The sequence below is a fragment of the Triticum urartu genome, chromosome 3 (assembly GCF_003073215.2).
Source record: "Triticum urartu cultivar G1812 chromosome 3, Tu2.1, whole genome shotgun sequence".
Lineage (NCBI taxonomy): Eukaryota > Viridiplantae > Streptophyta > Magnoliopsida > Poales > Poaceae > Triticum > Triticum urartu.
In genome coordinates, this window is record NC_053024.1 from 647,065,416 (window position 1) to 647,081,654 (window position 16,239).

Here is a 16,239-nt window from a genome sequence, read left to right on the forward strand (position 1 = left end):
GGTTGGATCTTCCAAAGGACCTCCGAGCTAGGCTCTGGAGACCACGCACTAAACTCGTCCAGATTCCCGTCCATATTTGACAGGGCTCCGGTATATCGTAGATTGTCAGAGATTCCTCCATCAGAACTCGACAAAATTTTGCATGACTGTTGTAGACGTAATTCCGCACTATTCCACTGAAGCAATCGTCAAACCGACGCTCAAGGAGGCGGTGACGGCGGATACAAGTTCGCTGTCCATAAAAATAGCACGACCGCCCAAGGACAATGTTGATGTTGATCCCTCGAGCTCCATGGATGATTCTGCTATGATCATGATAGAGATCGGAGTTGATGTTGAAGAAGGCCCCCGTCCGAACATGAAGATCGGAGATGGAGCACGGTCCTCGGTCGAGCCAAGGTGACCAGTCGAGCCGGCGACGAAGATGCCGACGTCGCAGTTGACCTGCAGGTGAGCCATTGATCCTTTTGCCGATCACACAACGGAACTCTCAATGAAAGCACCAATGTCAGTGTCAAAACCGGCGGATCTCGGGTAGGGGGTCCCGAACTGTGCGTCTAAGGCTAATGGTAACATGAGGCGGTGTCAAAATCGATGGAGGTAATACCCTACTTCCTGCTTGATTGATCTTGATGATATGAGTATTACAAGAATTGATCTACCACGAGATCATAGAGGCTAAACCCTAGAAGCTAGCCTATGGTATGATTGTTGTTATATATCTATCGACTAGCCTGGCCTCGGTTTATATAATACACCAGAGGCCTATGATAACAAGAGTCCTAACCGAATACACCGGTGGGGAGAAGTCCTTGTCTTGATCGCCAAGTCTTTTGGAATCTTCCTTGTATGCGGCAGCTGTCCGAACTGGCCCATGAGTATACGACCATGGGGTCCTCGGCCCAATCTAACAGATCGAGAGATGACGTAGTGAGAACCCCCTAGTCCAGGACACCGTCAATGACCGAGACACCTCTCCGGTCAATAATCAATAGCGGAATCTGGATGCTCATATTGGTTCCCACATATTCTATGAAGATTTTTATCGGTCGTACCATGATGACAACATACGTTATTCCTTTTGTCATCGGTATGTTACTTGCCCGAGATTCGATCGTCGGTATCTCCATACCTAGTTCAATCTCGTTACCGGCAAGTCTCTTTACTCATTTCGTAATGCATCATCCCGTAACTAACCCATTAGTCACATTGCTTGCAAGGCTTATTATGGTGTGCATTACCGAGAGGGCTCAAAGATACCTCTTCAGTACCCGGAGTGACAAATCCTAATCTCGATCTATGCCAACCCAACAAACACCTTCGGGGATACCTGTAGAGCATCTTTATAATCACCCGGTTGCGTTGTGACATTTGATAGCACACAATGTATTCCTCCGGTATTCGGGAGTCGCATAATCTCATAGTCGAAGGAATATGTATAAGTCATGAAGAAATCAATAGCAATAAAACTTAACGATCATTATGCTAAGCTAACGGATGTGTCTTGTCCATCACATCATTTTCCTAATGATGTGATCCCGTTTATCAAATGATAACACATGTCTATGGTTAGGAAACTTAACCATCTTTGATTAACGAGCTAGTCTAGTAGAGGCTTACTAGGGACACAGTGTTTTGTCTATGTATATCCACAAATGTATCAAGTTTCCGGTTAATACAATTCTAAGCACCTCCCTAAACATTTATCATTGTACAGGACCTAAGGGTCCGCGATATAAAGTACTGTTAGAGATGCTCTAAACGTCTTGCTCAGCACGCTTTGCTTACTCGGCTCTAATTTTTCGCGGACGTGAGCGCTCGCTCGCTCACCCCAATCTTTGCGTGCTCCAGAAGGCTCTCCCGTGCTGCGCCACTCCCCACTCCCCCACCGGCCACTTGCCCCCCAGCCGTCGGATCCCCATCCGGAGCCGATCCCGGCCGCCCAGCCCCTCCCACCCCCACCCCTCGAGTTCCCCTCCCCCCTTTTCGAAACCACCTCCTCTCTCTCTCTCTGCCTTTCGCATCCACCCTTCCCTATCGCACCAAAACGGAGCTCCCCTCCATACCGAGAACAGAAGAGACGAAGCAAACGAGGAGCGGACCACCGAGCGATCCCCCGCCTCCGCCTCCGCCCCGCCCTCGCGCGATCTGATCCGCCCGCCGGCTGCTCGGCCCGGCCGATCGGGCCAATGCTGCGGGGATCCGCCCTCCGCTGCCGCCGCTGCTGATCGCGGTGAGGTACGCTCCGCCCGATCCGCCCGATCGCCGCGTTCCTATGCTTATTTCGCGGTTGTTTTCCGGTAGATTTCGTGATAGGCGAGTCAATTTCAGCTCCGCGTGATCGGGCGCGCGGGATTTCGCCTGATCGCGCTGTATTTCGCGCCTGATTTCTGATTCGGTGCGAAGTGACGTCAGCAGAGCTGGCGGGGAGGGCCGGGGGGTAATTGTGGAAGAGCCCGCTGTGGTGCCGGATTAGTGTCTAGTTTTGAGTTTGAGGCCGCCGCTCGTGATGCGTGAGGTGATACAGAGCTCGGTTCCGCTTAATCACCGGCTGTAATTTCTGCTCTGGTAGCTTTAATCGACCATTTTTGCGCTGCTAGCTGTATCCTGGTTTTGTTGATTGTTCCGATAATTTATATCAGCGCATATTTAGGTAGTTTTTAGTTGTTTTTTTGTTGTTGCTCTGTTTGCTTAACTGGAGCTATATGCTCTCCATGTAGTAAACACAGTGGGGAATCCATGCTAAGTCACCGTATCCTTAAGCTGATTTACAGTGGAATTGACGGTCGAAGTGTGGATTGAACAGTAGGCAGAGCTATTTTCAGGCACGGGGTGCTTTCACCACTGATGAATTTAGTAGATTCTTGAATGTCTCCTGTTGATGTTAGCCCTTTTGTTAGTTTTTCTGGGGATGATTTCCTGTATGTAGGAAGTGCTATTGTTCAGGAACTGGCTAATGGGGTCTCGGCTAACCATACGAAGAACTAGATACTTCTGTTAATCTTGGAAGCATAGCTGAAGTCAGTTACTACCCCTTTAATCAGTAATGGGGAGAACTACCTGGAGAAAATATCAGTGGCTTCATTGATGATGCTTTACATACTGTTCTAGATTGCAGCCTGAAATGTGTTCATGAAATCTTGTCAGGTCAAAAGAGGAATATAATCAAGGAACTTCTGCTCTAGATTGCATTCCAATTATGCCATGTTTTTTATGTATATGAAAATGATGATTGATGAACAATTATCATCTGAATCCTTTTGTTTGCCACAGTTTTATTCACTACGACATGTTTTCCTCTTGGTGACTTTGTTCGATCAGCATTAACAATTGCTTCTGCTGTGTTACTATTACGTACTTACCTTCATTTTTTCTTGGATGGCTTTATACTGTAGTTTGAATTGATTCCATCTGATTTTAGAATTCCATTCTGGTAGGATTTGATTAGTACGAACATTGGATGAAGTTTGTACTGATCTATGGAAGTGGAAACTCTACAAGATGCTGAGGAGACTAAGAATGGAGGGAATGACTTTGAAGAGAATGGCAGTTTGGATCCCGTGGTTTACCAGCTAGTTCGGGTATATTCTGACTTTCTTAGTTGTACTGTATCTCTTTGGCTATATTTGAAGGTACATAACTCACTGTGATGTTTCCATTTGCTTATAGCCCTTTGATAAACGTTTTTTTTCTTTTAAAAAAGGTTGAAGGTGATGGAACGCTTGTTCCTCCTACGGAGGACGAAGTCCTGCAGATTGAACAGTTTCTTGATGACAAGGTTGATCTGCCTTCTATTGATGATGTAGGAAATGTGGAGGATTTTTTTACTAATGACTGCATGCTTCTGAAGGAGCCTGACTTTGAAGGTGATGTCAGTATCTTTATTCAGTTCGAATTATTACAGTGCTATATCATTTCCTTTTGATGATCTTACTTCATTGGACAGTACAGTATTTAAGCTGTGATGTTGGGATGCAGTTTAGCCATACAAAGTTCATGTTTCATGCATCATATTGATAGTCCATACAAAGTTCATTAATTCAACCCCTTTGACTACTTAAGATGCTTACTGCTTATTAAACTTGTGCAGAGGGGTATTCCGAATTAGAGACTAATGGTGAAATACATACACAACAGTTTGATGCTGACCTAGAGGTATGTATGTTGCTTTTGTAGGGGTATCATTATTTGCCATGATTTTAAGCTTGTCAGATTTGCTATTTTACTATAGGTTTATTCTACTAGAAAATGGGTTTGGTGTGTACACATGATTCTTTCGGGTCATGTTTGAAACTAAATCTGACATGGTTTTCATATGGGCTGCCCAATTTCTATAAAATTTGCAAATCAGAGTTTGCCATGTTTTGAAGCATGATTTTGTTTCCTATATGATTCCTGCGTTGCAAACAGGCCTTGTCCATGACTTCAATAATATTACATTATATGCATATATGAGTACGTATTAGATCTAGTTTGAACAACCTCTGGAATTAGCACCAAGTATTGTCATCTAGTCAGCTCTGTCTTTCCTACTCAAGCAGCGCCATTGTCATTCATGCTTAAGCTTTCCTTCATATTTGGAATTCTCATATATGTGTGGAAGATATTTTAGAACATGATTAATAATTAACATGGAGAAATGGATGCATGTATCGGAATTGATATAGTGCATAGTAGACTTGAAATATAATCAAGTTTCCATGCCTAAACTAACAATAAATGCTATTTCTACTTTACCATGGTTTCTTTGTTGTGGTGCAGATAAAGTCTTTTCATGTGGCTAATAAGTGAGTATGCTGCTGTTAGTTTTAACCAAATCTCTCTAGACTAACAAATTGTGAGCGGTGGACTAAACTTGTTAACAAATTGCGGGCCTATTATCTGCATGGTATCGATTAATGCTTGAGCTCAGGGTTTGACAATTTATTGTTATTGGATCATTTGCTTTAAATATTTAAACCATCTACAAATCCTTCTTGTACACATTGTCTATGTTCTACTTATCAGTGAATTTAATTGATGCATATAAATTGCGCAGGTAGACAGGTTAAAACCGTCGGATGACTCGCTTGATATTCCCTCGAAGTGTACAGTTGTTCATGATCACAAACCAGATACGGAACAAGGCGATAACAACATTGTTCACCAGGACAATGCTTCCACCGAGACTCCAAAATCAACAGTATTAAATGACTCTTGCAGTGCTGAAAAAGAAAAGACCGATGCTTGTTCAAGATCTGTAAATAACTCATCTACAGGACCATCTGTCTCTGGAGTTACTAGTTCAGTTCCCGACTTCTCCATTTTAAGAGGAGAAGTCTCTTTGGATAATCTTACAATTAGAGAACTTCAGGAAGCATTTAGAGCCACATTTGGGCGCGAAACTACTGTCAAGGACAAGTTATGGCTCAAAAGACGGATTACAATGGGATTGACCAATTCCTGCGATGTTCAAAGTTCAGGCTGTGTAGTTAAAGATTATAAAATAGTTTGCAAGGATGCCAAACACGAGCTACCTACAATTGGAGGAATACCTAAGGCTGAGGTTGAGGCTACTTCTTTGGTTAGGTATCAAGTATTGGGTCCTGGAAATGAGAGAGATACACCATCTTGCTCTTACTATCGGAGTGAGGACCAACAGCGATCCTCCAATAGGCTAAAAGGAGTATCAACAGACAACGATGAATCAGAAGGAACTTTGCAGGATGAACAAGGCGCCGCTAAGAGACTTAGAAAACCAACAAAAAGGTACATTGAGGAGCTCTCAGATACCGAGACACTTGACTCCACTGGGAAGCTTTCTTCACCAGGAAAAAGGGTTGCACATGGTGAGGTGTTACTCAGACAACGGGTTACTCCTTTACAAGAAGTTGATTCATTGAGTATAACTTATCCTACCCGGAAGGATACTTTTGGAGGATTTAGTGTACATGTTCCTTATGCGTCAAGGATGAGAAGAGGGCGTCCTCGGAGAAACTTCATTTCATTTTTGGTAACAATCTACTTACTTTTACAGCTTTGCAATCGTCTGCCTTTTTTATTACTGCAAAGAGACACATACATTAAGTTACTACATTCTGGTAATGATGGTACATGTCATTCTCTTTATTTTCTTGAAGATGGATTTTGTTTATAGGGTATTGTGCCCTTTGTAGCTTTGTTCTCAAAACAGTTGAGACTTAAACAAAACACATAGCTAATACATTTTGGCATATTATTATCAGTATGGCCCAAGTAGGATAGAATCACTATATACTCAGCTGCTCACATGCCAGATTCTCACCTAAGAAACTTGTGGTACTACCTCTGTTCCTAAATATACGACATTTTGGCAGTTCCATTTAAACTGCCAAAACGTCTTACATTTTGGAACAGAGGGTGTATATTTCAAGCAACTCTATTCAGTACCTAATTGAGTTATTATTTTTGTTCACTGAACTCATTACCCTATTTCGCTGCCTTGTCAATTCCTTCTGCCATTTTCTTAGAAAAATATGATAAATCTCTGAACCTTCATTACAACGTTTGCCCATGCTGTCTCTTAAAGAGCTTAACATGTTGGCCTCACTTCAATACAAATCTTTCCTTGTGGATATCTCTACAGTCTGTGTCTGACATGTAGGTTAATGTATAACTGTCAAGGAAGACTTGCATTGCCATATCATGCCCAGTGCACTGTTAGAACAATTTAGACCAATTAGCCAACCGGTCCAAATGGGGAAAGCCTGAAAAGTACATACGATAGCCTAATTAGACAAAGTTAATGCAACCTGCCACATTGTTGTGCTGAGCCGTTATTAGTAATTGTGGCGTGTGTTAGCATTATTTTTGTATGTCTCACTAGATGTCACACATTATTTCTTGGATGTCTCACAGTATGCTCTTTATGTTATACCTTGAATAACAGGATGATGATCCACCTGTGGAATGTCCTGAGGTTCAGATGGCAGTTGAGACGATGTTGGGAAAAGATGGTGAACATGTGAATCATGCAAGCAGTGCCGTGGAAGTTCCACTAACGGTATGCCATATGCCTCTGATCATGTAGGACCACGTAGGAAAAATGTACACTTTAGAAGCTGATAATAACTAGCTAGAAATGTATGTTGAAACACATATTACTTCAAACATTATTACTGAACTGCAAATGCGGCCGTGTTTGGCATGCAATGATATGTTTTCTCTTGTCCATCTTGGTACTAGAAAAATGCTGAGAAGAAAGGAGGGCATATAGAAACAGCTGAGAAGAAAGGAGGGCATATAGAAACAGCTGATAACAAGGAGATTCATTCCATAGAGCCAGAGGATATTTGCAGAACTGATGCCAAGACGAAAACAAAGCGGGGTTTGAAGCGGAAGCATCATCGAGCATGGACATTGTCCGAGGTTCTGAAGCTGGTCGATGGCGTGGCTCAGTTCGGGCCTGGCAAATGGTCTGAGATTAGAAGACTATCCTTTGCCTCATATTCTTACCGCACCTCAGTGGATCTCAAGGTGGGTTTACTCTCGCAGTTCCTCACTCACTCCTTACGATTTGGTTTTCTAATGGATCACGCTGCCGTTGTTTAGGATAAGTGGCGCAATCTGCTAAGAGCCAGCCAGACACAGCTTTCGCCGGAAAATGATGTAATTACTTCTCCCTTTTCAACTTATATGGATGTTCAACTTTTTTTCCAATCAGCTCAGTTATTCCCATCCTGTCCTGTTTGCTCCTGGATTACTGATTGCTCACTTTCTTCACTCTTCAATGGTGCTGAGCAGGGTGTTTGTCCGCGGAAAAGCAACCCTTCGATCATTCCAATACCACCGGCCATTTTGCTACGAGTGAAAGAGCTAGCTGAGCTTCAGCCGCAAGCCGGCAACCTGGCGGCGGCAATCAAGTTCTCAGGGCAGAGCAGCAAGGCGGCACAGGGGAGAGGTTCATCGGGGTTCCTGTGATCCATGTGCTGCAAGGCAAGTAGATGAAAAAACAAACATCCGAGAGAGATAGTAGGTGTAGTACGCTTGTGGACGACGAACACACTTATTATCGCGACGAAGTTGTGATCGCGTTCTCCATGTGCAATGTAAATAATCTACCGCGCCTGCAAAATGCAATGCAATGCCTTCTCACCTGGTTTCTTTCGCAGCATGTATTTTATGTACAGTATGTTCATAGAGCTTGCCATACGTTCGAGGTAGGTCATACTGAAAGTATGCATATAAGGATGAATATATCGGAAGTTTTCTTGCAAAAAGAAAAATGATGCATGTGCACCGGCAATGGAATGAAAACACAACACCGGGCGACTTTGAATCTACTCGAAGAAGATTACTGTCTGTACTCTGTACTGTAGTTGCACTCTGTAAAAGATGACACGGAGATTACTTTTTTTTTAGGGGTACATGGAAATTACTCGACCTTTGTGTCAAAAAATCACGACAAATTGGCCCAGTTAGCTGTTCAGCTCAGCCCATTTGTTACACATGACAAAAACAGCGCTGAAAACAATTAGCCCATCCAACATTTTTTTTTCTAACTGTGCCCAGTCCAACTTTTGTAACGTGGGCTGCTCGCACGGGACCTGCCGAGGGCCACGAACCCACGGCCGCGTTCGATGCGCCGTCGGGGGCTATAAAACCTAGGAAGCGCCCAGAAAGGGATCGATCTAATCTAATCTAATTAGGGCAGGCGGAAGCGAAGGGATCTGCGCTGAGGGGAGGAAACGAAGGATCCGCTCGTGCGCGTGCTATCTGCCTCCCCGGGTACGGATCTTCGAGTTTGGCCGACTTTTGATTTTGAAATGGATTTTTTTTCTTCATCTATTTGGCTATTTGAAAGATGTTTTTTCATAGATCTGTTTTGTTTTAGGTCATGATTTTGTGTTTAGATGTAGATCTGACAAAGGTATGATAGATTTGAAGTAGATCTGTTATAGTGGGTTCATCGTTCCATGATGCAAGGCGTACTATAATTCGCTAAAGACAAGGATTTGGTCAACAATTATTTTAGTGATGTGTAACTTATGTGATATTTATAACTATTTTTTAACACGGTTCTAATGATATAATGTTTATGTCACATAAATTATACTCCCTTTGCCCGAAAATATTTGTTGGAAGGATGAATGTAGCTAAATGTATTTTACTTCTAGATACATCCATTTCTCCGACAAGTATTTCCGTACGGAGGGATTCCTATTTTAGTAGAGTAATTGTTCATCAAACTCTTGCCTACACAAATCATGATGCACCTTATACTATGAGACAAGTAATAATTTAGATAGTAAAAACAGTTCAAGAAAGTGTTAGGTAAACATCTAAGCTTTGGGTAAATATCAAGATGGGATGTGACCTAGAGGATGTAATTGATTCATTCATGGTATTATCAATAAGTCCTCCTTGGATCGAAGTATTTTAATCCATACGAAGCCCTTTGGATCAAAGATTTTGCATGGACATTCTCTCTATAAAATTGTTATATGTTATGATAGTCTCATTCTTTGTAGAATCCAATGCTTTAAGAATCATTTGTTTCGCAGAGGCCATAAGATTAACTCTTAGTTATAAATTGAGATTTTGTTCCAGATTTCCTCACAGTACCAACATTCTCAATCTGAACCACTTTGGTATTTTCTTCATTTTGACATTATGGACACATATCGAGCCAATTTCTTATGTGACACATCCATGGGCCCGTCAGGGAGGCACACAACCTTTTAGGAGGCCTCTCACTCGCTTCCTCCAACATCTGCCTTTCTCTCCCCGCACTCTTGATTCCAATGCACAACTATGGAAAATGTATAGATGGTGACTTATGAGGAACCACACCATCGATGTTGATTCTCTGCATGATGTTTGGCCAACTTCTTGCAACAACTTGCTTGGTCTTCTCAACAATCACTACTTTTCTTATGTCTTGTCAATGTGCACTTTGTCAAAGTCGTGCTCAAGCCCACTTGAAATTGCTGAGCTTACTCTATTCTTTATGAGTGCACATGTTTGTGTCTCATTTTGAGCCGAGTTTGAGATATCTCTAAGGTGAGCTTGAGCTCGCTAGCAAGCTCTATTTCAAACTTATCTTTAAACCTTCTACCGATCTTGACTTGACCTACCAATTGTTAGAGCACTGTTTGTTGGTAGATCTATTGTATAGGCCCTTTGGTGTTGTTGAATTAACAAAGTGGATCCCCATACCAATGGGATTAGCTATCTAAGGATGAGATGTGTCTCCCCTTGATTCCTTTTCTATATCTACATGAAGAGTATTCCACTAGATATGTACCATCTTCTAGCCCACTTGTTGAATTGCCACAATAGCTAATCCATATCATTGTTTGTATTCTACTACTTGCAGTACCAAATCTTTCAGATGTCAAGAGACTCTTCTGAGAGAAATGTGTCTGGAATTGATCATATCAAGCACTATAAAAACATTATCTCTGAGTTGTTACTCGGAAAAGAAGGCACATTCTCTACTGGAGTTGCAAAACAAACTGAAGTTGTTATGGCCCAATATAACCGCAAAGCAGGTGAAGATTCTCTTCCATTATTCATGGAAGAAATTAGGGGCCTATCAAAATGTGCCATGGAGAGATTAAAGCATGCTCTCCATAAGGTTTTTACAATCCTCAATGATGAAGTTGATGAGGTACAAATACTTCACATTTTAGGCTTCTATCCACTATGTTCCATGCCATTCCTCAAAATGAGGTTTTTACAATCCTCAATGATGATGTTGGTGACCTGTTAACCCGCATACTACATTAAGTTCCATTAACAACTAGTCCATCCAAACACCCGATGAATTGGTCGACTTGATGCTACTATAATGGGCATAGGAAGCGATGGAGTTAGGAAAGTACGGAGTTTATCTCATTTTTTTCTTACAAAATCTACCTCTGGGAACATGCACAATGGGCTAGTGTTAAATGTGTTGATTCTATTGGTATGCCTAAGGTTGTGAGGGTCTTATTCATTTGGTTCATTTAGGGTGAAAATAAGACCAATATCATAGAGTTATTATCATAGGCTCTAACAAACAATTACAATGTGTTTGGGTGGTAATCTATACCCCTATATAGTGTGAATAACTTTGAAAGTTGGTCGTTGGTGAAGCCAATCCGACGGTACAGAGATGGCAAATCCGAGCACTACTGGCCGTTGGATATCATCTACATTCCACCAGATTCTGCCACATGTACAATCTAGAAGACTCCATGGTTGAACTTAAGCATAATGCACAAACCTCAAAACACAAGCACTTCTCCTTTGTTAGAATCTTCCATATCTTAATTGCCCAAACTTTTTTTATTCTAAATGAATTGTCACTATTTGTTTTTACTTTATGCTTTACAATGCACAATTCCATGAATCTTAAAATAGATTTTTTTTATAAAACTAATTAATTTTGAATGAGATGAACTATAAGAATTAAACGAACATCTACATCATGCATATATGACTCAAAGCTTACATGCTATAGTGTGGTATTTATTCATAATTTGGTTACCAAATCTCATGCGTGCAATGCACGTGTACCTTACTAGTTAGAGCTAGGGAGGGAATGGAAGGGGTACATGACTTGAAATATATTGTTTGGTTACGGGTTGGGGATTGAGAAGAGATTAGGCATGGGAGTTGGGTAAGGGTTCGGAGTTGAAAGGGAATTGATTTAGTGATCCATCTTGACACTTCATCATAACATACATTACCTTCCCTTATCTAGTCCCTTGTCAATTACCACAAACCAAACTAGGCAATATAGTTTCTCTTCAAATTCCCACACAAAATTTCTATTATGTACCAAACAAAGGATTGTAAATAAATGGATGCACCCATTTCTATTCTCAATACAACACCCTATTCTAAACTCCCATTCCCCTTCCCAAATATTGCCAAATGCGTTGTTAGTTAACGAGAATCTCTTTCCTTGCTCTTGTAGGCTTAAACATAGGCATAGGCAGCTCGGTTCAGTAGGCCTAGCCTAAAAACGCAATTGTTGGGCTGGGCTTGGGCTCCAATTTTCTGCTTGAAATCCTAGAAAAAGCACAAGCATGCAAAATATATAATTTATATTGAAAAAACAGATGCAATAGTTCATGGATATTCCATGTCATTTAGCAAACTAGCAACTTTACACATATGGCTAAATTTTTACTGATAGAGCTATATTGCTATATACTAGTACTATGTGCTCGATAGATTAAAAAAAGTCAACGAGTGCAAGTAGCAAGGTTAGCGCATATTTATAAGGGTGTGCTACGCGTCCGCCCACTGATCTTCTTAAAAGATCGGCCGGGTCATGAGTCGTCCGATCTATGATGCGTATGATCCCTCTTCTTTGTTTCCCCACTGCAACTTGACCCTTGTCGCAATTGCAACAAGTTTCTTGTTGCAATTGCAAACATGACTTTTTTTTGCGAGGTTGTAACTTTACCCTTTTGCAACAAGAGCCTAGTTACAATTGCAATAGGGCCCTTGATGGAATTGCAAACATGGCGTTTTTTGTGAAACTTTATTTATGAGGCTGTAATATGACCCTTTTGCAACAGGAGCATTGTCACAACTGCAACAGGCACTTTCTCGTGGCCGTTTCCGCCATCGGGAAACATAGTCGCGTTTTACAGTCGTCGTTCGCCGCCGTTGTTGCAAAGAAGGAAGAGGGAGGAGAATAGGAGGGACACGATTGGGGAGGCTTGGCTCGTCTGTGTATTCGCCGGAGGCGGCTTACGGATCGGGGAGGCAGCGCATGGACGATCTGGGAAGAGTCGATGATGGAGAAGAAATAGAGGAAAGGAATATGTGGCTGTCGTTGCTCGTGCGAGGATAAGGGGTCACCTGGTTTGACTCGCCGGGAAGGACTAATCTTTTTCTGTTGGTTAGGCGGTTGTGCTGGCCGGGAAGGACTAATCTTTTTCTGTTAGTTAGGCGGTTGGGCTGGCCCACGATAATCCTCTTGTGTTAGTTGGGTGGTTGGGCAGCCCACGATAAAATAGACCTAGTATCGATAGTCATATTTCAGCCATGTCGAACCTAGTAGTTTGTTATTTCTTTTTACTCCAATGTTTTAAGGGTTCTCGATCTATCTGTCTACATAAGCTTCTGAAGTTACAGTACTATGGTTATTAACTTAAGATTCTTTGATATTGCTCAGGCAGAACTGCTGTGATTTGTCTAATATCTAAAATTGGCTGCAGATATTTGGTTACATTTTCGCACTATCTGAATTTAGGTCTGAGAAGTTGCCGTCAAACCATGGAAGCGGATCGTATGAGGACAGTATCGCCCCACCAAGTGTTAAAAAACAGAAAACTGTGACAGTTTCTACAATCGATGCTTATGAAGAATCGCATGGTCATATTGATTCAGATATCTTTGCACAGGTGAAGAATCTTTGTTCTATACCTAACTGTTATGCTTAGGCGTTTCGTTCAGCCAATCCAACATTTAATCTTTGAAAAATGGAAGATTAAGGAGAATACCCTCATCCCAGCTACCTTTTTAAGAATCGGATGGCCATTAATGCAAATAGTGGATGCAATTTTGTTGCCATTTTTGTGAGGGGAAACTTAAATACTTATTGTACCCACTTGCAATAGCCAACCATAATCCTGCCGAAAAAATAGGTGACTGGTTTTGTTTGTTGGTCTTTCATGTCAAATGATGTGAGAATGAGTTAGGCTATGCACCAAACCAGTGGTTCCATTATAAGAACATTTTCAGAAATTGCCAAAGCAGTAGCAGCCTAACAGATGAGGCTTTTGCTTCTGGCAGCTCACAAGAGATATCCGGCTGATAGAAGAAAGTGGCAAAACACGTCAAGAGGCTGCAAAGATGTTCTCCGATGGGTTGCTGCGGAAGGTATTCAACATGGCATGTGGTTATGAAATATCCTTTGTCAAATAATATCTTACACATATTTTTCATGAGTTATTCTAAGGATTTAAGTGAGACATTTTTTTCAGCTTGCTGAAATGGAGCAAGGTGTTTATGATTTACTGGACACAGTGGCATCCAAGTGCAGGTATCATATGTCGCTTGTCTCAATTTGAGTGATATGCCTACTTATGCTGACTGTCAAGATTGTATATACATCTACTGTATGCAGAAATTTATTGAATTGCTGCATACTGTCAGATCTATGACCACTCCTGAGAAGATTGAACTTGGTAGGCGCGTCCGCAAACTCCCAGAGACGGCACTTGATCACATGGTGGAGGTAGTTAAAATGAGGAGACCTGAAATCTCGGTTTCTGATAAAGTATCATTCAACTTAGGAAGACTGGTACTCAACCTATCTGTTCCTACTACTTAATTTTACTTTTAAGTAAATGACATTGGTCATGCTACTTACTATTACGCCAACCATGATTCTGCCATGTAGATATGTTTGGAATTTTATTTTAGTCTTTATGAAATTATGAGAGGTACATACGTGTTATGTTAGATGCAGGCTTCAAATGACAGCATGTTTTGCGTTAACTTTGCTATTAAATTTACTTGTTTGCAGAAGCTTCAAGTCTCGTATATCTCCACTTGATTTACTTTATTACGTACTATATTCACCATATCCTCACTTGCTTCCATTTCCTTAGGATGACACAACTTTGTGGAGACTGTACTACTATGTGGAAACTGCGTTAAAAGCAAAACAAGATCGGACGGTCACCCCTCCCTAGATGTTCCATGCGCAGTAACTGCCGGTCCATCTAAAGTATCGTTCAGGTTATACTATGGTTAGTTTTAGTATAATCCAGTGTAGGTGGTGGTAGTGCTTTGCAGAAAGGAATACATTAGCTTCAGCTAGCTGCCAATGCAACATCTCTGTTGTACCTGTATGAAGATAATACTAGAAGGAGAGTAGCATCAAAAGCGACATCATAACCGCTATCTAGAGCTGCAGAAACTAGTGCACTGACCACTATGGCACTGGTGACAATTTTGTTTTTGCATGCCATATTGCAAATCAATCCTGGTCAGCTCCTGCAGATATTCCACTCCACTGTTATGGGATTACGCCTTCTCATTTTATCATATTGCCTCTTGTTCAATGTTTCTGCAAAAGTTTCAGCAATGGAGGCCTTTCTGTGCGCGAAAGATATCGGGTCAACTTCGCGACTCTGCGACAATTCTTTGTGTTTGGTCCTTCTCCGGCAGATGATCTGGAAGGCTCGGGCATAAAGAACCGACGGGGAAAGCCTCCTAGATTGTGTGAGTGGCCGGTGGTTGAGTGCTGCATTGCGTCAATCAAATCTCGTTCGGTTTGTGTTTAAATGAGAACATTAAAGCTCTCGCCATGTTGTTCCTTTATTTTCCTCTTTGAAAAGGCGTGAGTGATGTGCTTTGCTGTGAGATAATCGAATATATCGATGAGAGTAACATAACATTTTAATGGTGTTGCTTTTGTACGTAGCATATTCTAGTGCTCTGATAGGGAATCCGTGATATGGATACCATGTTATCAACTTTTGCTTTGGGCAGTCGCGGATGGGCAATGAAATTTTTGTATACTTATGTGATCAGCTGCAAAACACGTCGTCTAGCAAAAAGAATGCCCAAGAGACACCCACGTCCATCAATAAGGTCTTTGTGAATCAAACACCTAGGTATGCGGAAATTCTATGTATTTCAATTCTTTGTTTTACACATGCATTCTTTAAATTGGGAGTGACCTTATGCTTCGTTGGGTAGCATAACACTGAATAATAAAGCTATACATTTGATCATATGTATATTATCTTTTCGGGAATGCTATTTCCTACCACTTCACGCAAAGCCACTGGTTTTACAGAAACTTTAAGTGCTGTGAGAGGCGGAATAGAAGTGGGAGTAACTGTCCTCAAATTGAACTAACAGAATGCATAAGGCTTTATGGAAGGAGTATCTTTTCTCTACTCTTATAAAAAATCGAGTTGGTGATGATGGTGTGTCTGTCATCTTGTAATATAAACCGTCCGATTTATATATGACGGATAGAAAGCAAACTATAATAATTTTACAAAAAGATATCTGCACCTCTCCACATTTCCCTTGTTCATCCTTATCCCCCACAATCTTATTGTTGAGCAATTAAAAAATGAAGCCTCTGGAACAATCTGGCATGGTGGACGCTGCCGGCATCGTCCATCCCATGCCTCCGCTCAGTCCGACCATCAATCACCACCACGCCCCACGCCCCACTCCTTCTCGCCTTATCTCTCTTCTTTCTCGAGATATTATTAGTTTCTACACATGTGCTTACTCCTTCATAGATCAATC

The 16,239-nt window shown here is 41.6% G+C and overlaps 2 protein-coding genes across 9 annotated transcripts; both read left to right on the forward strand.

Moving 5' to 3' along the window:
* The first annotated feature begins 2,004 nt into the window (after positions 1 to 2,004).
* Positions 2,005 to 8,121, forward strand: LOC125545656. Of its 4 annotated transcripts, none has more exons than XM_048709673.1 (9): positions 2,005 to 2,238; positions 3,422 to 3,581; positions 3,704 to 3,866; positions 4,091 to 4,155; positions 5,039 to 5,992; positions 6,908 to 7,021; positions 7,204 to 7,494; positions 7,570 to 7,626; positions 7,762 to 8,121. In XM_048709673.1, exons 2-9 carry the CDS (start codon positions 3,480 to 3,482, stop codon positions 7,936 to 7,938), a joined length of 1,923 nt encoding a protein of 640 aa, XP_048565630.1. In that variant the 5' UTR covers positions 2,005 to 2,238; positions 3,422 to 3,479; the 3' UTR covers positions 7,939 to 8,121. The 4 variants fall into 4 exon arrangements, with proteins under 4 accessions (XP_048565630.1, XP_048565629.1, XP_048565631.1 ...); XM_048709672.1 differs by having other exon boundaries at positions 3,438 to 3,581; XM_048709674.1 differs by having other exon boundaries at positions 2,005 to 2,233; positions 3,438 to 3,581.
* Positions 8,122 to 8,547: 426 nt separating this feature from the next.
* On the forward strand, positions 8,548 to 15,367 carry LOC125545658. 5 transcript variants are annotated; one of them, XR_007300149.1, is made up of 7 exons: positions 8,548 to 8,745; positions 10,337 to 10,630; positions 13,179 to 13,364; positions 13,756 to 13,842; positions 13,947 to 14,005; positions 14,090 to 14,200; positions 14,577 to 14,643. XR_007300149.1 is itself a non-coding variant. In XM_048709678.1 (7 exons), exons 2-7 carry the CDS (start codon positions 10,352 to 10,354, stop codon positions 14,658 to 14,660), a joined length of 777 nt encoding a protein of 258 aa, XP_048565635.1. In that variant the 5' UTR covers positions 8,548 to 8,745; positions 10,337 to 10,351; the 3' UTR covers positions 14,661 to 15,367. The 5 variants fall into 5 exon arrangements, 3 of the variants coding, with proteins under 3 accessions (XP_048565635.1, XP_048565633.1, XP_048565636.1); XM_048709678.1 differs by having other exon boundaries at positions 14,119 to 14,200; positions 14,577 to 15,367; XR_007300148.1 differs by having other exon boundaries at positions 8,549 to 8,745; positions 14,090 to 14,266; positions 14,577 to 15,367.
* The last annotated feature ends 872 nt before the right edge of the window (positions 15,368 to 16,239 follow it).